General features: G+C 42.9%; 1 protein-coding gene across 1 annotated transcript in view; it reads left to right on the forward strand.

Annotated features, from left to right (window-relative positions):
• Positions 1-723: 723 nt before the first annotated feature.
• TXLNB (taxilin beta) overlaps positions 724-27,796 on the forward strand; it is a 77,426-nt gene continuing 50,353 nt past the window's right edge. Inside the window, exons 1-2 of the mRNA XM_033935495.1 lie at positions 724-817; positions 11,847-12,300. Of these exons, the coding sequence (XP_033791386.1) occupies positions 11,856-12,300 (445 nt within the window). The 5' untranslated portion in view covers positions 724-817; positions 11,847-11,855. The remainder of the gene's footprint in view (positions 818-11,846; positions 12,301-27,796) is intronic.

Below are 27,796 nucleotides of genomic sequence, written 5' to 3' on the forward strand. Positions count from 1 at the left end.
AAATGCACTATATTTCTGTTATAACAAATGAATTTTAATTCTTCAGGACTTCAATGATTTGGTTTCAAGACTGTGAGACATTTGAGTGTAGTCACAGAGCGGTTGTCGAAAAGGTGATCTTTGATTGCAAACATGTTCATCACAGTCCAAATAAAGAGCTGGAGCCTGGAGCCGCTTCTGCTTATGAACCCAGCCATTGCGGTGACAATCTTTTTTGCCTGGAGCCAGACTGCAGCTCCCTCTCCTCAGGGTCTCAGAACATTGTCCTTGCAGTGTCCCAGACACTGGCTGGCCCAGGGAGCAGAAACCTGAACCCAAGAAATGAATTCCAGGACTTACACATGCTCTGAGCCCCTGGGCTGGCACCTCAGATCAAATTCTGAAAGATTATTTTCTGTTCAATTAACTACATAAGGTTTGCTGTTTCTTTATGTTGTGTCAGACTCCTTCTTCATTTCCTGCTGTATAGAAAATTCTATCTGGTATATTGACTTTTGCCATCTGTCTCTTTGCTCACACTAACCTCTCTGTTGCCTTTATTTGCTTTCATTTCTTTCTTCCCTCACTCACTAAGTGCCCGTTTAAAGGCAGAAAGGCTGCAAGCTCTTACATTCTTCCTGCCTGTCTTTTCTTTCCCTCCTTTTGCTATGATCTGTCTCGCTAGCTCCTCCTCCATTCCTCCCAATCCCCTCCCCATCTAATTTCTCCCTCTCTGACCAGGTCTAGGATTGTGACTCAGACTCCTGCCTTTTTCCTCTCTTGGTGTCTTACTGCCTTCACTTTCCTTATTCTCTCCTTGGTCACTTGGCATTGCCTGGTAAGTATGAAGACTTTTTGTGAATTTCAGGCATTTACCAGGGGTGAAAGGTGGCTCTACTCTAAATACTTCATAGAAGATTTTTGAGGTTGTATAGACATACCTTTGAAGCACTTATAAATCTTAGGCCACTCTTTCTTTGAAAAGCTGGTTTCAGTGCTGAGTTAAAACATCACAGCATAGGTTAAAGTCATCCAGTTGTTATTGGGTTACCATGCAATTAAAGAGATCTGGATTCTTTCTGGGCAAGTAGAGTGGTGGATTATTAGTGTTTGATGGGATAAGCAATAGAGAATGCAGAGGGGAGCAAATGTTTAGTGCTGATAATGCAATTTTGTCCTGCACCATGCACAGTTCACAAATATTCATGCATAATGAATGATGCATATGATAAAATATTTTAAGGCTCATGCTAAGGCATCCAAAGGACAGTGTAATTTATATTTCAAAACAGAAACAGAATATTATGGTGAAAAAAAAGACAGCAAGACATATCTAGACCTCTCAGTTTTCCCACCTAATGCAATATCCTACAATCAAGGATCCTCTCTGCTCTAGACCTACAGCATAATGAAGCCTGATCTGTTTTGATTATAGTATGCTTTAACCCCACCCACCCCTTTTGCAAAAGCGCAGAAGAGGTTTTTAGCACCGTGTTGAATGCTGGCATGTTGAATGTTCTGTGCTGCTTTGACGCTCATAGGAACTCTATGACCGTCAGAGCAGCGCAGGGCATTCAGTGCGCCGGCCAGCACTAAAAACGTCTTCTGCACTTTTGTAAAAGGGGGGGAAGTTTGCATCATTTCAATTTGGCTTCCTCAGTTTTACATTGAGCAATGTTTCGTTTGTCAGTATTAATTGTGGAATGAGATTCCAGGAATGACGCGTTTGTGTAAAAACGTGTTACAATTTAGAAAATTGCTGAAAACAAATTTCTTTGGTTCAAATGTTGATTTTTGCATTCAGATGAATAGGAATAGTTTAAAACAGGGATCTCAAAGTCCCACCTTGAGGGCCGCAATCCAGTCGGGACTTCAGGATTTCCCCAATGAATATGCATGAGATCTATGTGCATGCACTGCTTTCAATGCATATTCATTGGGGAAATCCTGAAAACCCGACTGGATTGCGGCCCTCAAGGAGGGACTTTGAGATCCCTGCTTTAAAGAGAGGCCTTTTTTATGATAACTTGGCTATGATTGTTTATGTATAGAATCAAGGGTAGGGAACTCCGGTCCTCGACAGCCGTATTCCAGTCAGGATTTCAGGATTTCCCCAATGAATATGCATGAGATCTATTTGCACGCACTGCTTTCAATGCGTATTCATTGGGGAAATCCTGAAAACCCGACTGGAATATGGCTCTCGAGGACCGGAGTTCCCTACCCCTGGTATAGATAATTGTTTCTTGTGTATTTTATAATTATGAATGTTTTTATTGTAAGCCGCTTAACCCGCCCCCTTTTACTAAACAGTGATAGCAGTTATAAGTGCAGGGAGCCGCGCTGAATGCTCCGCGCATCTCCCAACGCTCATAGGAGCTCTATGAGCATCGAAAGCAGCACAGATTCAGCACGGCTCCCTGCACTCATAACCGCTATCGTGATTTAGTAAAAAAAGGGGGGGGTTAGTTTTTAACGAGGATAATTAATAAAATAAATAAATATCTGGTTCTGAAGTTGGATGGCTTGGACTCTGTTGCAGCCGCTTTCACTGATAAAGGGCCGAGTGCCATGACCAGTTTTAGAAGTGCTCAAAATAGAGTCTGGCTAACAAGCAGGTGCCACGTGCCTTTCTGAGGGATTCGGAATGAGGCACAGCCTAAATTTAGCCAGGTCTGCAAAGTACACTGAGGTTTAACTCATACATGAGCAGGGATAAAGTGATGAAGAAAACAAAGCTCCTTATATATAAAGGCATGCCCACAGATGATATGAAGAGGTGGTATCAGTTTCCTCTCCTAACAATCTCTTCTATACTTTATAAAATGGGTAATCATCTGTCTTCTGCATATAAGATCCCCATCGAAATCCATAATAGTACAGTCTTAATAAGCTACCACAACTAGTGGAGCTGGTACTGGTTTGTAGGAATTGGGAATTTATTTATTTATTGGGAATTATTAACCGCCTTATAAAGAGATTCACCAGTTTACCGTAAAACTTAAAATTTTGTTAACACTATAACAATGGTAAAATGACCAAATATAAGAATAAACACAGTCGCTATGGTAAACTTGGAAATGGCAAATTGAAACCTAATAATCACTGGGTTATACAAAGCAGTGTAAGAACATTTTACTGCAGGCCGGCAAGGTAAATGCTTCAGTGCTCACAGGAATTTAATGAGCATTGGAGCACTTGCCTCACCGGCCCGCAGTAAAATGCTCATATGCTGCTAAGTAAGAGAAGCCCAATAAGACCAACATGAAACAGTATCAGAAATACACACATCATATAACAGAAATATGATAAACGTCAGTACAATAAAAACAATACCAAACATAATAGCATGGAAGAACATTCAAATAATATAATACAGTGTTCCCCCAGTCATTCGCTGTTCGCGGTCCCGGTCATTCGCGGATTTTCTGACCACGAATGACCGGGCAGGAGAGGACAGCCGCAGCGGCAGGAGAGAGCAGCCGGAGCGCCGGCGAGTGAAGGAAATCACTCGCGGTATGCTCCGCCCGCCTCTTCCTTTACTAAAGTCGGGCCTCACCAATCAGGACTGCCTGCAAGCCCATGGTTTTAACCCACAGTAAGTGAAAGGCTCGGGTGATTCCGTACGAATGTAAGGAAGTTCTTCTTCACCCAGAGAGTAGTAGAAAACTGGAACGCTCTTCCAGGGTCTGTCATAGGGGAAAACACCCTCCAGGGATTCAAGACAAAGTTAGACAAGTTCCTGCTGAACCAGAGCGTACTCAGGTAGGGCTAGTCTCAGTTATGGCACTGGTCTTTGACCAGAGGACCGCCACCTGAGCGGACTGCTGGGCATGATGGACCACCAGTCTGACCCAGTAGCGGCAATTCTTATGTTCTTAATAGAGAGAATAGAGGACTCCCTGAGGAACACAGGTCCATGGCTCTCAGCGGACCGGGTCCCAGAGGTTTTTATATGGATTGTCAAGTTGAATCATTAATAAAGTCCATATCAGAAACATCACTTCTCCACAGTGGTTTTTGTTGTTCTTAGAAAGAACGTTATAACAAGAGTTTAAGCTATAAAACCCCTAATTGTTGGAATCAGCTACCAGAAAGCTATGTAGTGCTACTTCATATATCATCTTTAGACTGACTTGGATGACCAGGTTATTTAAGAAGTATTTATGAAGATTGGTTAGGTTGTTTATGATGAAAATTTAATTCATGTTTTTATGATTTTATTTCTACTTCTGCTGCTTGCATCTGATTTTGTGTAATATTTATTCATACAGTACAATACAATATGGATTCTTATATACCACTTCCTAAAGTGCTGGGTCAACGTAGTTTACTATATCAAGAAAACTAGTACATAATTAAGAATAACAAGGAAGGAAAATACTACTAATTGGTCTTATTTAATTGCATATTTTAGAGGGAAAAATAGCTTTCTATTTGCCCCTAAAATTCATATACAGTAAAACCTTGGATTGAAAGTAACTTGGTTTGCAAGTGTTTTGCAAGACAAGCAAAACATTTGATTAAATTTTAACTTGATATACAAGCGAGGTCTTGCAATACAAGTACATACAGTATATACACATCACAACTGAGTCGATTGCTCTTCTATCTCTGATGCTGCGGAAGTGTAGGGACTGTTCTAAACGAGCAAAGTCTTGCAATACGAGTACATACAGTATACACGCGTCACATCATCACAGCTGAGCCGATGGTTCTTCTCTCTCTGACGCTGCGGGAGCGTAGGGATTGTTCAAAATGAGCGATGTCTTGCAATATGCGTATGTATAGTATTTTGTATTAAAGTTTTTGGGTTGTGGAACAAATCGTCTGAGTTTCCATTATTTCCTATGGTGAAATTTGCTTTGATATACGAGCACTTTGGTTTACAAGTATGCTTCTGGAACGAATTATGATCGCAAACTAAGGTTTTACTGTAATTCGTGTCTAATCCTAATTCTAATAGGAGGCAGTTCCACACTAAAGACAAGTTAAAGAGTTAATCCGTTTCAGTTTAATTGTGTTATTGATGGAGATCATAGAATCAAATTGTTATGCTGATGCACCTATGACTAGATAGAAAATTAAACTGTGAAAGCAGTCTGGAGCTTAGCCATAAATGACTCAGAACACAAACGTGCAAAATTTAAATAGTTATCAAAGTGGGGTTGCTCTGTCATTTGAAAGGAAGCTCTGGAATGAGAGGGCATAGGATGAAGTTAAGAGGTGATAGGCTTAGGAGTAATCTTAGGAAATACTTTTTTACAGAAAGGGGGGGGTGGATGCGTGAAATAGTCTACCAGTACAGGTGGTGGAGACAAAGGCCTAGATTCACTAAGCTTACCGATCGTGTCCGGACCACTTTGCGACCCCGACCTGATTCACTAACCTTCCTCCCGATCTGATCCGCGCATGCAAATGAGGGGAAATAGCATTCAAAGCAGGTAGGCAGTGATTGACTAAACGGAAGAAGGGACACCGATTGAGCTGGCTGATCCAAACAGAAACGACTGCTGAGGACCAGTCGCGCACGTCCTTGCCGACTGTCCTGCTCTCTGCTGCCTAGAGGAGTTCAGTTGCAACGGAAGCGTTCACCCATGTGCCTGCCCTGTCCCTGCCGAACAGCCCTCGTATGTCACACAAGATTCTCTAACTTTTGCTGCACTGGGGGGATGTTAGGTCTAGAGCAAGCTCAGGGAGAGCACACTGGGACTGCCCATGGTTTTAACCCACGGTTTTAACCCTGTGGAGTCGGTAGATAAATGTTCCGACTCCGACTCCTCAGTTTTTTGTACTTCAGACTCCGACTCCAGGTACCCGAAATTTCCTCTGACTCCACAGCACTGGTTAATTTTCAGATCGTTAAAATGGAATGTCAAGTTGAGAGAAATGAGCATTTTCGACACCACCTTCTTTTTGCTTTTAATCAAGGTTCTAAGGCCGCAGAAGCTGCTCGCAACATTTGTGCTGTGTATATAGTGGGTGCTATAGCTGAAAGAATCGCTCGTGATTGGTATGCCAAGTTCAAAAATGGAGTCGGTAGATAAATGTTCAGACTCCAACTCCTCAGTTTTTTGTACTTCTGACTCCGGCTCCGACTCCAGGTACCCGAAATTTCCTCCGACTCCGATTCCTCGACTCCGACTCCACAGCCCTGGTTCCTGGCTCCAGCATGCAGGGTGAGGGGAGAGGGCTAGAAAAGGAAGGCCGGGGTGGAGAGACACTGTCGAACAGCTTCCCGAGAGTGAATGGGAGGCTCCGGCAGTGGCTTTGGGATCATTGTCCTGCAGGAAGCCACTGCTGCTGCTTCAGAGTGTGACAGCAGAATACAGAAGTAGATTGCCGGTCCTTTCTTCCGGTGAAATGTATACCTGGGACTTTTTAATGTGACAATCACTGCAATTCACCCTAGAGAGCTCCTCTGGCCATTTTGCTAAGAATGCAGGCTGCTTGGACTTCCCAATGGCTTGGTTTTGTGCATTTGTATTCCCAAAACGTCCAAACTCAGACATCCCATCAAAAATGCCCCTCCATTTTTGTAATGGGTGCTTATCTTTGTGTGCCCATTGTAGAATAGCACTGAGCGCTAGTTTTTATTGACTCTGATCTTAGCCCTTAGTGCACATCATCCCAATGCCTAATTTTGGGTGCCTCTATACAGAATTTCACTCTCTATGACAAAACACTACTACATTCATTAAAAATGTGATGGAGGGTCCATTGTGCAATTTATGTGCTGCATTTGCCATCCATTAGGCCAGTGGCATGGTGCGTGGGGGTCAGACCGCCCCGGGTGCTATCTTGGTGGGGGCGCTGGCACCTCTCTGCCTCCCCACACCACGCTAGTGCCCTCCCTTTCCCGCCCCCGTACCTCTTTAAAATCTTTGCCAGCGCGAGCAACTACTCTAGCCTATTGCTTGCGTAGGCCTGGCTCTCTCTGAATTCACTTCTGGGCCGCGAGGCCAGGAAGTGACATTGAAGGGAAAGCCAACGCGAGCAGCAGGTGGATAACCTGCTTGTGGTGGCAAAGATTTAGAGGTATGGGGTGGGAAGGAATGGTAAGAGTGTGGCATGGGGGGCAGGCACTGGGGAGTGCCACTGTCCCGGGCACCTCCCACTCTCACTAAGCCACTGAATTAGTCTTCTATTTTTTTCATCCTAGGAGCCCTCAGTTTTCATATGCACTCCATAGCTATGTGATATTTCAAAATCCTTTACACAAAATATGTGCTAGCATATCAGTCAGTACTTCCATTCTTACAATAACTTTCTGATGTCTCTAAGGCTTTGTACTCGCCTCAGAAATGTTCTCATGTTACCCTGTGACCTGATTTTGTGCTGAGTTTCATAGATTAATTGCTTCAGGTGCTTGGGTTATTTAAAAAAAACTTTTTCTCCATGAAACAGTTGCTCAAACTGACCATCTCTCTGCTGTAGTTGCTCCTGACAGCTTTCTTCACTATTTCGGCTGTAATGACATCATAATAAGAACACAAACAACTTTATTAACACTCGCAATGCTGACCTGGCTTGGATTTAGTGGTATATCAAATTTTATTAAACTTATTAAACTAAAAGCTTAAACAGCACTGAGAGTATCTTAAGTGAAAGAGACCGAGGCTGACAGAAGTCTTTACTATTTGAGAAACACTTACAAAGCCGCACAGCAACAACCGCAAAGCCCTTTAAATCTCTATGGGCTTCGGGGCCGCTAGTGCGGCTTTGTAAAAGAGGCCGTTAAAGAGAAGCAGAGAAGGTTCAGAACCCATCCATAGGAGAAAGGATAAGAACATAATAGTTGCCATACTGGGACAGAATGAAGGTCCATCAAGTCCAATATCCTGTTTCCAACAGTGGCCAACCCAGGTCACAAGCACCTGGCAAGATCCCAAGGAGAAAAACAGATTTCATGCTGCTTATTCTAGGAATAAGCAGTGAATTTCCCCCAAGCCACCTTAATAATGGCTTATGGACTTCTCTATTAGAAAATTATGCAAACTTTTTTAAACCCTGCTAAACTCACTACTTTTACTACATTTTCTGGCAACAAATTCCAGAGTCTAATTACCTGTTGAATAAATAAATATTTTCTTTGCTTTGTTTAAAATCTACTACTTAGTAGTTTCATTGCATGCCCCTTAGTCCTAGTACTTTTGGAAGGAGTATAGCGATTCAGTTTACTTGAGACACCACACCACAAAGGGAAATCAAGGGAAATTATTACAGTGGGCAAGTCTGATATTTGCTGCTCCCCGCCCCCCCCCCCCTTATTAAAGACCCCAATAGATTTTTTAAAAAGATACTCGCAACATCACAAGGAGACAACTGATGCCTTAACACCGAACTCAACAATGAAACACCAGCAAAGAGGAAAGCCCAACGACGACAAGAGCAGTGAATCGTGAACACTGCTGCTGCCGGAAGAAGTTCATGACGCTGGTCCTCGGAGCACCCCCTTGTAGCCACTGCAGGAAGGTGAGGGGAAGGGAGGGAGGTACATGGGTCAGAAGGGAAAGAGATGCCCAGACTTCATGCCAGCACACTGGAGACAAAAGGACTAGAAAGATATCTAGAAGGTCAGTTTTGAAAATGCCCACTTGGACGTTTTGACTAGTAAGACATCCAAATGCCTGTGTATGCCATCTTTTGAATGTCTTTGGGCTAGATTCACTAAGCCCACCGATCATGTCCTGACCACTTTGCAACCCCGACCCAATTCACTAACCTTCCTCCAGCACCAGATCTGATCCGCGCATGCAAATGAGGGGAAACGGCATGCAAAGTAAGAAGGGCCTCGATTCACTAAACTTATTCAAGAACACCGACTGGGCTGGCCGATCAAAAAAGAAGCGGCTGCTGGGGACCAGTCGCTCACGTCCTTTCCTGCTCTCTGCCGCCCTGAAATCCCAGCCCTGCAGCCCTGAAAAACCCCTGCTCTTTGCCTCTTTTGCTTTTGCTGCCCCGATTTCTCCTGCTATGCTGCCTTGACTTTTTCTGCTCTGCCGCCCTGACTTCTCCTGCTCTGCCGCCCTTCCCCACAGTGCGAGCCCTTGGCTTTAACCCACTGGCTTAAAGTGGGACTGCACTACGGCATGCTCTGTTCTGTTCCAGAGCACGCCGCAATGCAGCCCAGCTTTAAACCCGCGGGTTAAAACCATGGACTCGCAAGTAAAAAAGTAAAAAAATAAAAGTCCAAAAATAAAAAAGCAAAGCTTTGTTGATGGACAGCAAGTGCATGCGCAGACCACCTGCAGGTAAAGATGGTCTGCGCATGCGTCAGGATCGCTCTTCTGCGATCCGTGCAGTCGCCTCCGATCGCAGTCATTTGCAGGAATTGGACAGATAAGGGGGCTTTAGTGAATCTAGCCCTTTGTTTTTTGTAACAAAAAGATTAATAAAAATGATTGAACTGAAAATGAGCCCCTTAGGAACTGTATAGCAAATCCTTGGCTGCTGAACAGAGGAAGTGCACTCACATCTTAATTGAATAATGAGTCAATTAGCACTGATAACTGCTTTTTAACAAGCAATTATCAGCATTAATTGGATTTAATTTAAACTTGTGTGCACAATTTTAGCCACTATGGGCTAGATTCATGAACCTGCCCAATCGGGATGAACGATCCATGTCCGATCCGGGCAGGTCCGATGGATTCTTGTAGATGGGGGCGATCAGAGGAACGCCCCCATCTGCCAGCATGGATCGCTGGTGTGCGATCCCAATGCATCTGCAGACCATCTGTAGATGGTCTGCGCATGCCCGTCCGAGCTGTGACTTTTTTTTTTTAACTTTAACTTTTTATACTTTTTAGCCCAGCGAGCCTGTGGTTTTAACCCGCTTTAAACCCGTGGGTTAAAATCACGAGCTTGCAGTGCAGGGAAGGGCAGGAGAGATTTGAGGCGGCAGGCAGGAGAGATTCAGGGACGAGCAGGCCAGGGCGGCCATTTGGGAGAGAGCAGGGTGGCGATTCGGTGCAGAGCAGGCAGGAGAGATCTGGGGAAGAGCATCGGGGCGGCAGGCAGGAGAGATTCGGGGCAGCAGAGAGCAGGGCTTCAATGGAGCTGAAGAGTCGGAAAGACGTTTGCAACTGGTCCCCAGCATTCGCTTCATGGGTTGATCAGCCAGCCCAGTCAGTTTCAAAAATTTCTTTGGTGAATCGCATCCCTGTCTACTTTGCATGCGTTTCCCCTCATTTGCATACACAGATTGGAAGCGGATCGCAGGAGAGGATAGTGAATCGGGCCGGAGGGAAATCTGGTCGCAAAGGGGTTGCAAACCGATCGGCACACGATCGGTTTGCTTAGTGAATCTAGCCCTATATCCTCACCTAAATTTTATATGAGGTACCAAAAGGGGGGGGGGGGCATATGGTTATGGGGGTAGATCGAGGAGGCGTATGGGAGTAGATCGAGGGAGTTCCTCACATTCACGTATGTAATTGTAGAATAAGGGGCATCCACACCTAGCTTTAGGTGTTAGGATCTGCATCACGTTTTTGTTCGTGCAAATGGCCATGCCTAAAGTTAGGCACTGCTCCTAGGCTTAAGTTCTGTAAACCATGCCTAATTTTAAGTGATGTGTATAGAATTGCATTTAGGTGATTTTTTTTGGCATCAATTTTTTAGGCGTTACAGTATATATAGAATTCAGTCGTTAATGTTTTGAATTTATTGATTTCATAACATTTTATTTTATATTCCACAGTATACCTTGCAGTTCAATGTGGATAACAAAAGCACAACTGGTCATACACCAGGAAGTATGAAAGATAAAGTACAAAACATGAATTTCTTCACCTTCATATGAGGGGCCACTGAAAAGTTCTTAGCCTAACCAACAAAGTTGGGACAATCTCCATTGAGGATTATACACTTAGTCCAATGTTTTCCACTTTTCTTGTTCCGTCAGAAAAATAAGGAGCGTAAAAATTGAAAAATCGCAGGACTAAAGGGTCCTTTTACTAAAGTGCGCTAGTCGTTTTAGCGCACGTACTAAATGCTAACGTATCCATTATAGTGTATGGACACGTTAGCGTTTAGCGCATGCGAAAATAGCTAGTGCGCCTTAGAAAAAGGACCACTAAATGTATAGTCCTCGATGAAGATTGACTTACCTTTGCTGGTTGGGCTCAGAATTTTTCAGCGGCCCCTTGTATATTATTTTATACTAGCTGATGCCCCGGCGTTGCACGGGTATTTAATTATAGCAATAACACTGTAAATGGATTCAAATGAAGATACTTTATAGTGGTGAATGAAATTATTTTTTTACAGCTTAATAAAAAGTACAATATTCAAATTATAATGTGAAATATTTGACAAAATGAATACAATACAACTAACGCAAAACGTGATTATAAACAACTTTTTTAGTTTCACCTCCAGGAGCAAGAACATATAAATTCTTGGGTGAACCCACCCGTGAGCAAGCAACATAGAGTTGTGGGCCGCGAGACCCCCAGAACATATCAATCCAGGTAGTGAGGGATCTGCATACCAAGTTTCGTTCAAATCGGTCAAGCCGTTTTTGCGTGATCGCGGCACATACACACACACACATACATACATACATACCTCCGATTTTATATATATAGATTTAAGTTTAACATTCTGTTTGTATGCATTCTTTGTAGAGAAACATAGAAACATGATGGCGGATAAAGGCCAAATGACCCATCCAGCCTGCCCATTCGCAAAATCCATATATGTTTGCCTAATTATAGATGCTGTATAAATATTGTATTATGATCCACTTTGTACTGCTATTAGCAGAAAAGCAGAACATATGTTTCTAGGTTCAAAACATTTGTTAAACTGCCATGAAAATCACTGTTTACTTACACCTATGTGTATTTCTTTGATATAAGGACTGGAACATGGAAAAGGATAACAAGCCCGCTGATCAATCATGCGAACAGCAGCTCAACATGTCAGTAAATGATGCTTCAACATTAATTAATCACAACGAACTTAAAGAGCAAAATGGTGATGCCTTTGCTCCCTTATCACAGCCCCCTGCAAAAGAGACATGTGCTGAGCCTGAAGCAGCTGTTTCTGACATCTCTGAAGAGCTGAACCGACAGCTGGAGGACATCATTAAAACCTATGGGTCTGCTGCCAGCCTGGTGGAACAGGGTGGTGCTGGCGATGGAGTAGAGCAGTCCCAGAAGGCAGAGGCGCTCAGCAACGAGGACGGGGAATGTGAGGATGCAAATGAGGAGGCAGAAAAAGAACAGGCAGCTGTGGGGGACATCTCTGCCACTAAAGAGGCGGGAGCCAACAGAGAGCAGAAATTGGAAAAGAAGATGCTGAAAGGACTAGGTAAGACTAGAGCTGTTATCAGACTTGGAAAGGTGAAAGCAGAGGACTCTCTGCAACACTCGTGCAAATGAGTGCTAAAAAAAAAAATGCACCCTGTTCCCTGCTGCCCATTTAAAGAACAAAAAATAGAACCCTGTAAAGAGTGGAGGTGTAAGTACACAAAAATCTAAAACCCTCCCTCACCCCAAGAAGGCAAAATGATTAAGGGAAAGAGATGAGGTCTACTGATTGCTCAAACTAGCCAACTGTGTATTGTACTTTAATTTTTAATTTTTAACGGGAGAACCCTCAGTCACACAGCAACCCCTGGAACGTCCAGGGACAAGCTGCCGCGGGTTTACACTCAAAAAGGTGTTAACTGCGAAACATCCCCGGGCTCTCTCCGTGTGAATAACTAATGTGCACAACAAAAAGTGCTATGTGTGAAAAACAATATATGAAAAAACACACATCAAATATAAATAGATATAGAATTCATCTCTTTCCCCTAATCTGGGGGCCAAAAGGAAAATTAGTGTCCAAATCTAACCGAGCAAAAAAAAAACACAACTGGAAGAACTTAGCTTCTCCTCCTTGCCTTACCAGCTTTATCAACAAACTTGAAATATCCAGCGCAGTCCAGTTCCTGAGGAAGGGGGTGTACACCCCCGAAAAGGAGTCCCGTTGGACGAAGACACTGCCTGCTGACTGCACACACACGGAGAAGCTAAGTTCTTCCAGTTGTGTTTTTTTTTTTGCTCGGTTAGATTTGGACACTAATTTTCCTTTTGGCCCCCAGATTAGGGGAAAGAGATGAATTCTATCTCTATTTATATTTGATGTGTGTTTTTTCATATATTGTTTTTCACACATAGCACTTTTTGTTGTGCACATTAGTTATTCACACGGAGAGAGCCCGGGGATGTTTCGCAGTTAACACCTTTTTGAGTGTAAACCCGCGGCAGCTTGTCCCTGGACGTTCCAGGGGTTGCTGTGTGACTGAGGGTTCTCCCGTTAAAAATTAAAAATTAAAGTACAATACACAGTTGGCTAGTTTGAGCAATCAGTAGACCTCATCTCTTTCCCTTAATCATTTTGCCTTCTTGGGGTGAGGGAGGGTTTTAGATTTTTGCCCATTTAAAGAAGGCACACTAGAGTCAAAAGATATCACAGCAGTTAATTCAAATTGCATCGGATAGCAGCCACATGCATGATGCAAATAACACATGAGTAACTAAGGGGCCTAAATTATCATACAGTATTTGTTCATGATCTAACAATGAACATTTGCAGCTCCCATAAGGTATCAGGAAAATTACTTTTTTAACTTGAAGTATTCTGATAAACTGAGTTCTTTTTACTAATAGACTTCTTCACTAGAATAGAGGATCAATATTCTTCGAATGCTCAGCATTTCATTTGGGATACAATGTTTTAAGCGCTGCTATTTAATAAATCTTCAGTTTCTTATTTTTTAAGCAGAACATGGCCCTAAATATAAAGGTTATTGTGATAGAAACATAGAAACATGACGGCAAAGGCAGATCTGGCAAATTTTAATAAATGATAAACAGTGCTAAGGAACTCAGGTGCTGATGCAGAAATGCTACCTGCAGAATGCGAAAAAGGTTTCCGAGTTGCGTATTCCTGCAGTAGATAGAGCACAGCATATTAAACTACATGCTAAAGATGCTTTTAACTAGCCTGCAGCAATGTGCACTGATATCTACCATGGGAGGTCTGAAGCTGGTGTAGAGCCCCCATGATCAACATCAACCCCAACTGTCCCTCCCTTTGCCCCACTCTGGCACCTTCCAAACCCCCGACAGCACTGTGACCCTTCAGAAGACAGGACTTCCTCTCCAACATGACTGCCATCCTCTCACATGACCAGTTACCATCAGATGTAACTTGACTCAACCCAACCACACCTGAATTTTTTAAAATATAGTCCCTGGTGGTCTAGTGGGCACCCTCCCTTCTCTTGCTCCATCCCCCAACTGAAAAAAATACATTCTCTGGACTCTAATGGCACCCAATGCCTAGTATTTTTAAGTTGGATGGGCTGCGGTTTGATGCTAGTCACTTCAGGCAGAGTGGGAGGGCCACTAGACACCAGTGAGTTTGTTTTTTCACTATTGTGGTTGTGGGGAGAGAAGTTTCAAGTTCAAGTTTCAAGTTTAATAGTTTTTTTGATTAATCGCTTAATCATACTTCTAAGCGATGAACAGTTTAAAAATTACATTTGAAGGGAAACAATACAATAAAAAAACAAAATTTAAATAATGACAAGGGATTGAAATTTAACTTAACATACAGTACTCATAACATTGGGTTAAGGGGGAGAGACAAAATGTGAGGTTATCAAATTTGCCGATGACACCAAACTCTGCAGCAGGGTTAGAAACACGGAAGACTGTGAAGACCTGCAAAGAGACCTAACGAGACTGGAAGGCTGGGCAAAAAAGTGGCAAATGAGTTTTAACGTAGAGAAATGCAAAGTCATGCATGTAGGGAAAAAGAACCCGATGTTCAGCTACAAAATGGGGGGAACACTGCTAGGGGTGAGTACCCTTGAAAGGGACCTGGGGGTGATGGTCGACACATCACTGAAACCATCGGCACAATGTGCGACAGCCACAAAGAAAGCAAACAGAATGCTGGGCATCATCAAAAAGGGTATCACAACCAGGACGAAGGAAGTCATCATGCCGCTGTATCGAGCAATGGTGCGCCCGCACCTGGAGTACTGTGTTCAATACTGGTCGCCGTACCTCAAGAAGGACATGGCGATACTCGAGGGAGTGCAGAGGAGGGCGACTAAACTGATAAAAGGTATGGAAAATTTTGCATACGCCGACAGGTTAAAAATGCTGGGGCTGTTCTCCCTAGAGAAGAGGAGACTTAGAGGGGACATGATAGAAACCTTCAAAATCCTTAAGGGCATAGAGAAAGTGAATAAGGATAGATTCTTCAAACTGTGGGGAGCCACAAGAACTAGGGGTCACTCGGAGAAATTGAAAGGGGACAGGTTTAGAACAAATGCTAGGAAGTTCTTTTTTACTCAGAGGGTGGTGGACACATGGAATGCGCTTCCGGAGGATGTGATAGGCCAGAACTCTGTACAGGGGTTCAAGGAGGGTTTAGATAGGTTCCTGGAGGATAGGGGAATTGAAGGGTACAGATATAACTTGAGGTAGGTTATAGAAGTGGACAGAAACCACTTCACAGGTCGCAGACCTGATGGGCCGCCGCGGGAGCGGACCGCTGGGCGAGATGGACCTCGGTCTGACCCAGTGGAGGCAACTTCTTATGTTCTTATGTTCTTATTAATAAAGTAAAAAAAGAAACAATAAGGGAAAGATACAGAAGGTAAACAAAATAACAATAAAAAATTATAAGATGAAATTTATTAGGGCTATGAGGTATTAAAATTAGTTTTCAAAGGCATCCTTGAAAAGAAATGTTTTTAAATTACTTTTAAATTTTCCAAGTTCCTGTTCTTCCCTTAAAAACATTGGAAGGGCGTTCCAAGTCTGTGGTGCGGTAACCGAAAAAATAAATTGCCGTCTTGTATTAATAACCTTCAGCGAAGGAATAGTCAATAAATTCTGTTCATTGGATCTCAAAACTCTATTTGGAGAGTATGGAATTAATAATTTGTATATAAATGCTGGAGTTTTATTACAAAGAGATTTGAAAGTCAGTATACAAAGCTTATATGTAATTCGATGGATAACTGGAAGCCAGGAACAGGTCGAATTGGGCAGGATGGGGATTAGGATCCGGTGCAAATCACTTGCAAAATGTTTATAATGTCACCTTTCCTCTCAGAATCAGGTACTGACAAGAAGGGTGACACTTTGCAATGAGCTGCTATAAGCCTTAGAGCAGGAGTGTCCAACCTCGGCCCTCACCAGGTCAGGTTTTCAGGATTTTCCCAATGAATATGCATGAGATCTATTTGCATACAATGGAAGCAGTGCATGCAAATGGATCTCATCCAAATTTATTGGCGAAATCCTGAAAACCCGACTGGATTGTGTCCCTCGAGGACCAATGTTGGACAACATTGTCGTAGATCATGCTGTGATGTTTTTGGAGTGGTAGTTTTGTAGATCAGTGGTTCCCAACCCTATCCTAGAGGACCATCAGCCAGTCAGATTTTCAAGATAGCCCTGCATGGGGCAGATTTGCATGCCTGTCACCTCCATTATATGTAAATTTCTCTCATGCATATTCATTAGGGCTATCCCAAAAACCCAACTGGCTGGTGGTCCTCCAAGACAGGGATGGGAACCACTGCTGTACATGATAAAGGGGATGATACTCTCGTATGAGGAAAGACTAAAAAGGTTAGGGCTCTTCAGCTTGGAAAAGCGATGGCTGAGGGGTGATATGATTGAAGTCTACAAAATCCTGAGTGGAGTAGAACGGGTACATGTGGATCGAGTTTTCGCTCCATCAAACATTGCAAAGACTAGGGGACACTTGATGAAGTTACAGGGAAATACTTTTTAAAACCAATAGGAGGAATTTTTTTTTCACTCAGAAAATAGTTAAGCTCTGGAACGCTTTGCCAGAGGATGTGGTAAGAGCAGATAGCGTAGCTGGTTTTAAGAAAGGTTTGGACAAGTTCCTGGAGGAAAAGTCCATAGTCTGTTATTGAGAAAGACATGGGGGAAGCCACTGCTTGCCCTGTATCGATAGCATAGAATATTGCTACACCTTGGGTTTTGGCCAGGTACTAATGACCTGGATTGGCCACTGTGAGAACGGGCTACTGGATTTAATGGACTATTGGTCTGACCAAGTAAGGCTATTCTTATGTTCTTATCAACCCCTCAATGTATACCTCGGTTAGAGAGATTTTGCAAATATTCCAGTCTTGGTTCTTAATCTTTGTTTTATGCTATTGGTGTTTTATCTTCTAATGTTTTTAGTGTCCTGCCCTAAAGTTTTAGTATTATACATACCTTGTAGCTTCGTGTTCCAAGTTTTATATTTTTGGTGTTTTTTTTATTATAATTTATCTTCTTGGTTGTGGCTTAAGCTGTCCAGTGTTCATAATAGGAAGTAGTACAGTAATACTGTTTTGCTTCTTACATATGATATAGTTGGTTTTTGCTTGATGTCATTTGTATGTTCTTAATTGTTATGCTTATGATTTTGATTCATCATCTATACCAGGGGTGTCCAACCTGCGGCCCCATGAAGTATTTTGTGTGGCCCCGGTCGAAGGCGATGCAATGTTTTCCTCTGCTGCCTCCGAGTGTTTACCGTCTTGCCGGCTCCCTCCTCTGTCTTGCTGCAGCGTTTGCGCAGTCCCTGATCTATACAATGTCCCTTGAGATGTTTGGGGTTTTTTATGGTGGTTTTCCTAACTTCCTAACTTACACTGTAGGAATTCTTTTGGAACTACTTTATTTTAAGAATAAGCAACAGTGAATGCTGAGTGACATTTCAAAATTTGACATGGGTAACTAATGCAATTTATTTTTAAACAAAATTACTATCCAGTCTCTTTTACTCATGAGTTCCTAATCAGCATCTGTTATTGTGTGCAAGAGGGGTTAGAAAGGTATCATGAACAGTATGCATTGTGCTATTAGAACACTTTTTTTATTCACATATTTCTATTGCAAGTCTATTCACATCTTTTTAGCGATGCTGTTATGTATTCATTTGAAATGGGGACAACCTGTATATATGTATTATGTTGTAGTAAGGGAGGGAGAGTGTAGCACAGTGGTTAAAGCTACAGCCAGCACCCTGCGGTTGTGGGTTCAAACCCACACTTCTCCTTGTGACCCTGGACAAGTTACTTAATCCCCCCATTGCCCCAGGTGCATTAGATAGATTGTGAGCCCACTGGGATAAATGCTTGAGTACCTGAATAAATTCGTGTAAACTGTTCTGAGCTCCCCTGGGAGAACTGTATAGAAAATTGAATAAATAAATAGTGTGAAAAATTTCCGTCTCTGGTAACCAGAGCTGGTATTGTGATGTCATAATGCCTCATTCCAGCAATGCCTGAAAGCCAACCTCATCAGTGATGTCACAATGGTTGATTGTCCTATACTTGGCTCACTTTTACTACATTATGATTTCTAGAGTGGCGCAGTGGTTAGAGCTACAGCCTCAGCACCCTGAGGTTGTGGGTTCAAACCTATGCTGCTCCTTGTGACCCTGGGCAAGTCACTTAATCCCCCCATTGCCCCAGGTACATTAGATAGATTGTGAGCCTGTGAGGACAGACAGGGAAAAATGCTTGAGTACCTGAATAAATTCATGTAAGCCATTCTGAGCTCCCCTGGGATAATGGTATAGAAAATTGAATAAATAAATAAATACACATACAGTGGTGCCTCACACAACGAACTTAATTCGTTCCAGGAGCAAGTTTGTTATGCGAAAAGTTCGTTATGTGAAACGCGTTTTCCCATAACAATACATGTTAAAAAAAATAATTCGTTCTGTAGCATAAAATATGCTAAGATGACATAAAAAAAGATAAATTTATCTTGTTAGAGCTGTAAGCATGATATAGAGGGGATATATGTGAAGGGGAGGGGAGACAGGGGTTTTGTTGATCCTTGCTGTGTATTATAATCACCCCCCACATACTCCCCAGTACCTTTTTTAATTCCTCCCATCTTTCCCAGCCAGTGGCGTACAGGCCAGAAGCGCAGAGATCAGGAGCAATTCCTCTGCACGCCTGTGTGGGCCCATGCCGATCTCCGAATGGCTGCAGTTAGTTCTTGTGAGTCCCGCGAGAGCTGACTGCAGCCATTCAGAGATCAGCGCAGGCCCAGGCAGTAGCACAGAAGGCTTGCTCTTGATCTCTGTCTGCGCTTCTGGCTGGGAAATTTGCTAGACCACCAGTTCGAGTGAGCGGGTGAGATTAAAGTTGCAGCAGTCAAATTTAAAAAAATATGTGGCTTTTTTAAAAAAATATGTGGCGGCGGGGGAGGTTTAAAAATATGCGGTGGCGGCAGAGGCTTAAAAATATGCAGCAGCGGCGGCAGGGGGGTTTAAAATATGGGAGCCAGGCGGAGAGAGGGCAGTTAAGCGCAGTGCCTGCGCGGAAGGATGCAGCTCGGGCGACTTCGTTGTGCGAAACGAAGTTCGTTGTGGGAAGCAAGACCTGAAGTTCGTTGTGCGCAGCGTTCGCTGTGCGAGGCGTCTGTTATGCGAGGCACCACTGTACATATGTATTTTGTTTAAATATTATGGCCTGGATTCTTTAAACAGTGACGACTAAAACGACTGTCTAAGAAACAGCCTCCAATCGCATGTCAGTCATGCAACGGCGCTATTTATAGAATCACAGCTTTGTGAAAGGTAGCACTGGAAATGTAGGCCAGGTTTTTCAAGGCCTATATTTCCGACACTTACCTTTCACATGAATCATGGCTACGGAGGCGCTTTACGAAGCCCAGCATTAGTCATGCCTACAGTGGCATTAGGCGTTGTAAAGCGCCTCTGTAGCTGTGATGTAGGTGCCTACACTTTTGTTTTCTTAACACTTTTAGGGGTCCTATTACTAAGGCGCTTTACCCAATTTAGCCTGCTCTAACCAATTTAGCACGCGCTAAATTCTAAGGCGCCCATTATATACTAAATCGGTTAACATGTCTTAGTAAAAGGACCGCTTATTTTATTTTTAAACAGCATTCTCCACTTAAATTAGGTGCTGGAAGAGCGCCTACCGACACCTAACATGGCGCCATTTATAGAATATGAGCCTATGTCATTATTTTTTACTAATATTCAAAACTATCACTCCAAAACAAAAGTACCACACAAGCCAAGAAAGCTAGCTTATTACTTAGGACAGGGGTGCCCAACGCGTCGATCGCGATCTACCGGTAGCTCAGGAAGGCAACGTGAGTCGATCGCAGAGCCCATCCCGGGCTCCGTGAAAGACTCGTGTTGCCGTCCCGATCTACCGGGCGTATCAGCCTTCCTCTCCCCGACGTCAAAGACGCCACGCCGGGCATCCACTTTAGGCTGTTTTTGTCATTTCGGGGGGGGGGGGGGAAGAGGGGAGCGTGGCAGCGGCAGCGGCAGCAGCAGCCTGAAAAAGAAATCATCCTGGCCGGGGTCGGTGTCATGCTCCGGAGCTTCTACAGCCTTCCTATCTCCCTCTCCCTTCTACCTGCTTCCGGCCACACACCCTGCTCCACGGCTCTCTTCGGCAACTCAGCAGCAGCGATCGACACAAGCTTCTGACGTCGGGGCCTACCCTCTGCGAGTCCCGCTTCTTTCAACTTCCTTTTTCCACAAAGGTGGGACTCGTAGAGGGAAGGCCTCGATGTCGGCAGCTTGTCTTGATCACCGCTGCTGACGAGTTGCTGAAGAGAGCCGCGGAGCAGGGGGGTGTTGCCAGGTGCAGGTAGAAGGGAGAGGGCCAGATGCAGGACTCGTGGGTGAGGGAGGAGAAGAGAGAGAGAAAGAGAGAGGGGAGGGAAACAAAAGGAAATATTTCATACTGGGCTGGGCCGGAGTGAAGGGAGGGTGGAAAGATTCTGGCTACCGGGTGCAGTAACAAAGGAAAAGGGGGGAAAGCTGAAAAAAGACACAAAGAAGAGAAAAGGTAAGCAGGACCTACTGAATAAGGATAGAGATACAGAGGGGACATGAAGAGGAGGTGAAATAGAGACATAGAAGTAATGCTGAAAAAGTGTGGGGGGGGGAGATAAAGACATTGAAAGGGCAAATGGTGAACATGGGGTAAAGACAAGGACAGAGACAAATGAAGATTCTGAAAAAGTGGTGAGAAAGGGATATAGGTGAGATGGACACAAAGAAGGGTGATGCTGGAAAATAGGTGGAACGGTAATTCTGACAGACACAGAAGGGAAATGCTGGATCAAGGAGAGATGGGGCTCAGGCTGGATGAAATGAGGAGAAATGCCTTGTTGGCCCGGAACTTCCTCTCCTACGTCAGAATTGACGTCAGGGAGCAGAATGCTGGTCAGCACGACGCTTCTGCAGGGAAAGCTTGGGACGGCGGTGGCTTGGGGGCTGTTCCCCGATGGCGGTGGCAGCAAACTGAGTGGCTTGGGGGAGGGCACGGAGAAAGAAAGAAAGGGGGCAGACAGGGAGACAGAAAGAAGGGGGAACAGGGAGACAGAAAGAAAAAGTTGGGGGAGAGAATGAGGTCTGGAGGAGAGGAAACATACAGGAGGCTGAGAGAAAGGAAGAAAGATTGGATGCACAGTCAGAAGAAGAAAGTGCAACCAGAGACTCATGAAATCACCAAACAGCAAAGGTAGGAAAAATGATTTTATTTTCAATTTAGTGATCAAAATGTGTCGGTTTTGAGAATTTATATCTGCTGTCTATATTTTGCACTATGGCTCCCTTTTATTAAACCGCAATAGCGTTTTTTAGCACAGAGAGCCTATGAGCATTGAGAGCAGCGCGAGGCATTCAGCGTCACTCCCTGTGCTAAAACCTACTATTGTGGTTTAGTAAAAAGGGAGGGGGTGTATTTGTCTATTTTTGTATTTTGTTACTGAGGTGACATTGCATAGAGTCATCTGCCGTGACCTCTTTGAAAAAACCCGGAATATGAATAATTAACATTTTCTCTGCCTTTCAGTGTGCTTTGTGTTTTTTTTTAATTTTATTGTTGGTAGATCATTTTGACTTAGTCATTATAAAAGTAGCTCGCAAGCCCATAAAGTGTGGGCACCCCTGACTTAGGACAAAGAAAAGCCTCAGACAAACGGAGAGGTATACCCACACTCTTCCACCAAAGCATCTTAGGCCAAAAACTTAGCATTAAAGTTAGATTAAAGTTAGCAGGTGGGAGCAAAAAATAGCCGAGAATGATTAATGGTAAAAACACAAACAGGCCAGGCCGACGATCGTTTCATGGCTGGTAACCACTGCTTCAGGGCCTTAGCGCCAAATCCAGGCTATCAGTACGCTGAATGGCCCGCGCAGCTCCCAACGCTCAACGGAACTCTATGAGCGTCGGGAGCAGCGTGGGCCATTCAGTGTGGTTCCCCGCACTAGAAACTGCTAGTGCAGTTTAATAGATGAGGCCCTTTGGCCACAAATTGACCCATAAGTTTGTCCATTAGTGTAAGTTTGCTTTTTGCCAAGTTAAGTTTTCTCCACAGTGATATAATGGGTTATAAATAAATGATTATGATTATTATTTCTGAAGCTAAAGTTACGAGGTTTCCTCAATGCATGTCCTCTCCCATGAGCTGCTTCCTGTGACCTCATTATCGGCTTTTAAATTATGGCATATATACTACAACCTCCCTAAAAACAAAGTTCAGCCCAAGGCCATTTATAAAATCATCAGATCCACAAAATGAATATGCTTATAATGATATTAATAACCCCAAAACATAACTATTCAACACATTTTTCATGTAACTCTGGAACTCTGGTCACCACAACTCAAAAAAATATATAGCAGAATTAGAAAATGTACAGAGAGGGATGATGAAACTGATAAAGGGGATGGGATGACTTCCCTATAAGGAAAAGCTAAAGAGGCTAAGAATCTTCAGCTTGGAGAAGAGACAGCTCACGGGAGATAAAATACTGATTGGAGTGTAATGGGTAGACATGAATCACTTGTTTGCTGTTTCCAAAAATACTACTAGGGCAACACAATGAAGCTACTAAGGGCTCCTTTTACAAAGCTGTGCTAGTGGTTTTAGCGCGCACGCTAGATGCTAACGCTATCATTGAGCTGGCGTTAGTTCTACCCACGTAGCGTGGGTTTAGCGCGCGCTAAAAACGCTATCGCAGCTTTGTAAAAGGAGCCCTAAGTAATACATTTAAATCAAATTAGAGAAAATATTTCTTCACTCAACATGTAATTAAACTTTGGAATTCAGTGCTAGAGAATGTGGTAAATTTAGTAGTTAGCTGAGCTTAAAATGGTTTGGATAATTTCCTAAGAAAAGTCCATAAGCCACTAAGGTTTCCTTTTACTAAGGTGCGCTGGCGTTTTTAGCGCACGTACAAGATTAGCACGTGCTATAGCGTACGCTAGCCATAAAACTACCGCCTGCTTAAAAGGAGGCAGTAGCGGCTAGCGCGTGGGGCATTTTAGCGCGCCTTTGTAAAAGGAGCCCTAAAAGATGGACGGGAAAATCCACTGCTTATTTTTAGGATAAGCAGCATAAACTCTGTTTTACTCTTTTGGGATCTTGCCAGTTACTTGTGGCCTGGATTGGCAATGGTTAGAAACAGGATACTGGGCTTGACTAACCTTTGGTCTGTCCCAGTATGGCAATGCTTATGTACTTCTTATATTCTTTTAGTTTCATGCTAAAAAGTCTGTGATGATATTTTGGTGCCCTCTACTGGCTTTTAAATAGCACCATAACTTTCCTATTTTTCAAAGTTTTAGGGTCAGTATTCAAACTGCCTGCCCTGATGCAAGGCTTATACTGTGAGGAGCATTTTCCATAGGTCATCTCTCTGCCCCGGCCTTCCCCTGTAGTGTGATCCCGTGGTTTTAACCCACGGGTTTAAAGCAGGTTAAAACCATGGGCATGCTGGGCTGGCTAAAAAGTTTTTTAAAAAGGTTGCTGCTCTTTAAGCATGCACAGATCATCTACAGATGGTCTGTGCACGCATCGAGATTGCTACAGAGCGATCTGGGCGGTCAGTTGGGGACGTGATTACGATCACCCTCATTTGCATAAGGGCGATTCGTAAATCAGCCTCCCTGACACGGATCGGATCCCTCACGGATCCGATCCGATCCTGCCCTTAGTGAATCTAGGCCTTAGTCCACAATTATAGAGACCAAGAAAAAAAAAAAGAAAACAAGAAAAAAGTTTACATTTCAAAAATGGGGGCAGTGACAAGAGTACAGAGTCGGCAGCCGGTTCGTTTTAAGCTATAGAAGAGACTATCAACTTTATCATTACTCCTCCCCCTTCTTTAGCCACAATAAAGTCTAGAAATTGCTTTGATTAAAAAAAAAAACCAGATAATTTTTACCACCTATGAAACACAACATATTGCTAGAAATTTAATATGAAGGATGTTCCCAAGGCAAGGATTCTAGGGGTCTCTGCTATTAAACGACTCTAGTTTAATAGAAGAGGGGTAGGTCTATATGCCAACAGGTCCTTCCTTCTTTTCTGTGTTACTTCAGATATATCAGGAAACAAATGTACTGTTGAACCTAGAAATTGCTCATTGATATGTCTGAAATAGGTCCGAAGAATTAAGTCCCTATCAAAGTCTAAAGCAAATGTCATGTTAAGGGTAGTCTTCTCTGTAATTATTTTCAAAGAATTTTCCAGAAATTTTGTTAGATTCATCTCACCATCAACTCTTCCCGCCATATCAGTAGGGGTTGAACTTCCTGTTTTATTCCCAATAGAGATATATTGAGCTCTCAATATTGGAGATAAATTCTCCGCAGAAATTAACAATATCTCTCTCATATATCTCCATGGATTTTGGAAAGTTCAACATTCTCAAATTATTTCTCCTTTGTTTATTTTCCATAAATTCTAACTTTTTCTGGATAAAAGATCTTTCCTTAATAATTTCAGTTTCTAAACTTATAATTTGATTAATCTGTTTTTCATATTTTTGGATATTTCTCACTGTGTTCTCTCAGCAATTCACCTTGGGTAGTCACCGTGGAATTGATAGAAGCACAATCATTCCATAGTGTAGTCACTGCCTTCCTCAGGTTGGAGTCCATGATTTCAATATCCTTCCATAGTGCGTCCAAATTGACTACCGTACTTTAGGCTTCACCATATCTCCAAATTGTATGTTTTCCCTCCGGATGGTTGAAGTTCCTACAACCACTTCGTAGGATGCCAATATCAAGGCTTCAGTGGGACCAATCTCTCCCAACAGTTTCTCTCTCACTGCTCCTCCAAGGGTTAACGCCGGTCCCCCTTCTCAAGAGGAGTTAACACTCTCCGTGCCTGCCAGGCTCTCCCTTCCAGGTTGGAGCGGAACCTGGCCCCAATCTGGCCTCAGAGAAACCCATTCTAAACTAAGGTCCACCTTTGGTTCAGGTGTCCCTCCTGAAGTTGACAGGTTCTTTGTTGCATGGTGCAAAGTTACTTCTGGAATAGTTTTCTGCAGCAGTCACCGTGGGTTCCCAGTCGCTGGAGGACCTGGCCGGGTACTCCCTTTTCATTTCCCCACCATTGAAGAGGAAAAAAAGAAGATGAAAAAACACACCAAGGTAACTATCGGCGTCTGCTTAAGGTTTCATTTAGAGAGTCGCTTTGCGCTCACATCTGCTCCCGAAACCATCTTGGTCGTCATAAAATTTCTGGGTTTAGCACTAATGGTGGTCATCAAAATGCTGATCGCAGCCAGCAGAATATAGTGTCTGGCACCTTTACAGCTGCTTCTTTTAAAACCATTTTTCTTCCTTTTATCATAGTTGCCCTTTTGAACGTTAAGTGCTAATGCAATTGATTTCCTTTGTGTTTTTAATTATTAACTCATGTAAAAACTACACTGTTCTTTCACTATTAAGAATTTGCAGCAAAGAAAACGTTTAAATACATTTCACAAAGAGGCATCCAAGCATGGAGGAGAGTATGGAAGCAGGAGGAAGGGTTATATGGTAGGAAAGCATGAAGAATATATCTCATGGAATTATTGCCAAGTTATTAAAAGAAAGAGGAGAGGAAAGTTTGAAAACAGGAATTCTCTACCCACTCTTATGTATCAAAGTGTCTATGCTGAAACTTCTGGAACTTCCTCTCCTATAGAAATGCATTGTACCATATTGGGGGGGGGGGATTTATTTCTCTGGAACTCTCCAGTCTGATCCGGCCCATTTTTAAATTAATATGTCTTTTTTTTTTTTTTTACTTTTCATCAGTGCCAAAAGTGGTCCTATTCTGTTAAGTTTGCTGGTCATTATTTTGTCTCCAGAGGGACAGAAACACTGGCAGATAGTCTCTTACTATGCATAATTTCCTTCTAACATTTCATTGGGTGGGAAAGAATAAAAATGACTCGCTTGTTTTTAGGAAAAATTGTTCATTAACTACATTAACTATAAGTTATGCAAATATCTCAACTCAGGAACTCTGTCCTACTGTGTTTCTATAATTGGTTGCTTCATGTGAAGCTGAAGTCATCAGGGGTGGTCAATCAATCTTACAGCTTTGCCTTTTTCCCCCCAAGTCCTTTTACAGACCAAATATAGAATTAAGATCCTTTTCTTATAGAATTTCTCAAGGTCCCTTTAGCCCTAAAAATGTGGGCTCTTAGATGCTTGTTCTGAAATTGACCATTAAGACAATAGAACTCTAAAGGTTATTCTAAGAGACTTGAGTTCAGTGCAAGGAGTTATAATAGGGGATACAAAAACATACTGCCCGATATTCAGGGTTATATAACCAACCAGAAGCTGTTCCTAGCCAGTTTAATAGCGCTAAGTGTGAATATTCATTGGGAGATAGCCTATTTTTCAAAGTTTTAGGGTCAATATTCAAACTGCCTGCCCTGATGCAAAGCTTATACTGCGAGGGGAATTTTTGATAGGTCATCTGTCTGAGGTTGGACTTTATGGGCTAGCCTGGTTACAGGCTATGTTGCACCAGAGGATATGGTAACAGCGGTTAATGTAGCTGGGTTTTAAAAGGGTTTAGAAAAGTTCCTGGAGGAAAAGTCCATAGTCTGCAATTCAAACAGACATGGGGGAAGCCACTGCTTGCCCTGGGATCGGTAGCATGGAATGTTCATACTATTTGGGTTTTTGCCAAATACTTGTAGCCACTGTGGAAACTAGATTGGCACGGGGACAGAATTTGTCCCTGTCCCCATGGGAAACCATCTCTTGTCATTCTTTATCTCAACCTCAGTCCTTCTACACCAGCATTCTTCAATGCAAGACTTGAGGGTCAGTGGCCCATTCATACTCTTCCCTCTCTCCTTAAAGAATGACATAGGGATGGTTTCCCATGATTAACTGTGGGGACAGGGACAAATTCTGTCACTGTGTCATTCTCTAGCTAGATGGACCATTGGTCTGACCCAGTATGGCTATTCTTATGTTATTTTATTGTTATGACATAGCCAATTATTACCAATATTCATTGGCAGACCAGCTACGTTTAACGGCCAGAATGAACTGTATAATAATTGTAACCTGTTAATTGTATATTATGTATGTTAACCTGTAACCCGTTCTGAGCTTTTTGGGGAGATCAGGATAGAAAATAAATTAAATAAATAAATAAATAGCAGGTTTATCTTTGGTTGCTATGACTTGGCCAGCTTAACCCGCTTTATGTCGAAAGTGGCTGAAAATAGTCCAGAAATGCAATGCCAATCAGCAGATATGATCTGGCCTTTCATATCTGGGTTTGTTTCCAACTGCAGGAGTTAGCTCCGCTAACTCCCTCAGTCTGAATATCAGCCCTGTGGAGGAACATTTTTTTGTTGTTGTTCAAAAATATTTTATTGGTTATCAAAGATAAAGTACAACAATATGTAACAATTGTAAAGTACAAAAACACTGTGTACATGAAAAATA

The sequence above is a fragment of the Geotrypetes seraphini genome, chromosome 3, assembly GCF_902459505.1.
Source record: "Geotrypetes seraphini chromosome 3, aGeoSer1.1, whole genome shotgun sequence".
In the NCBI taxonomy this organism is placed as follows: domain Eukaryota; kingdom Metazoa; phylum Chordata; class Amphibia; order Gymnophiona; family Dermophiidae; genus Geotrypetes; species Geotrypetes seraphini.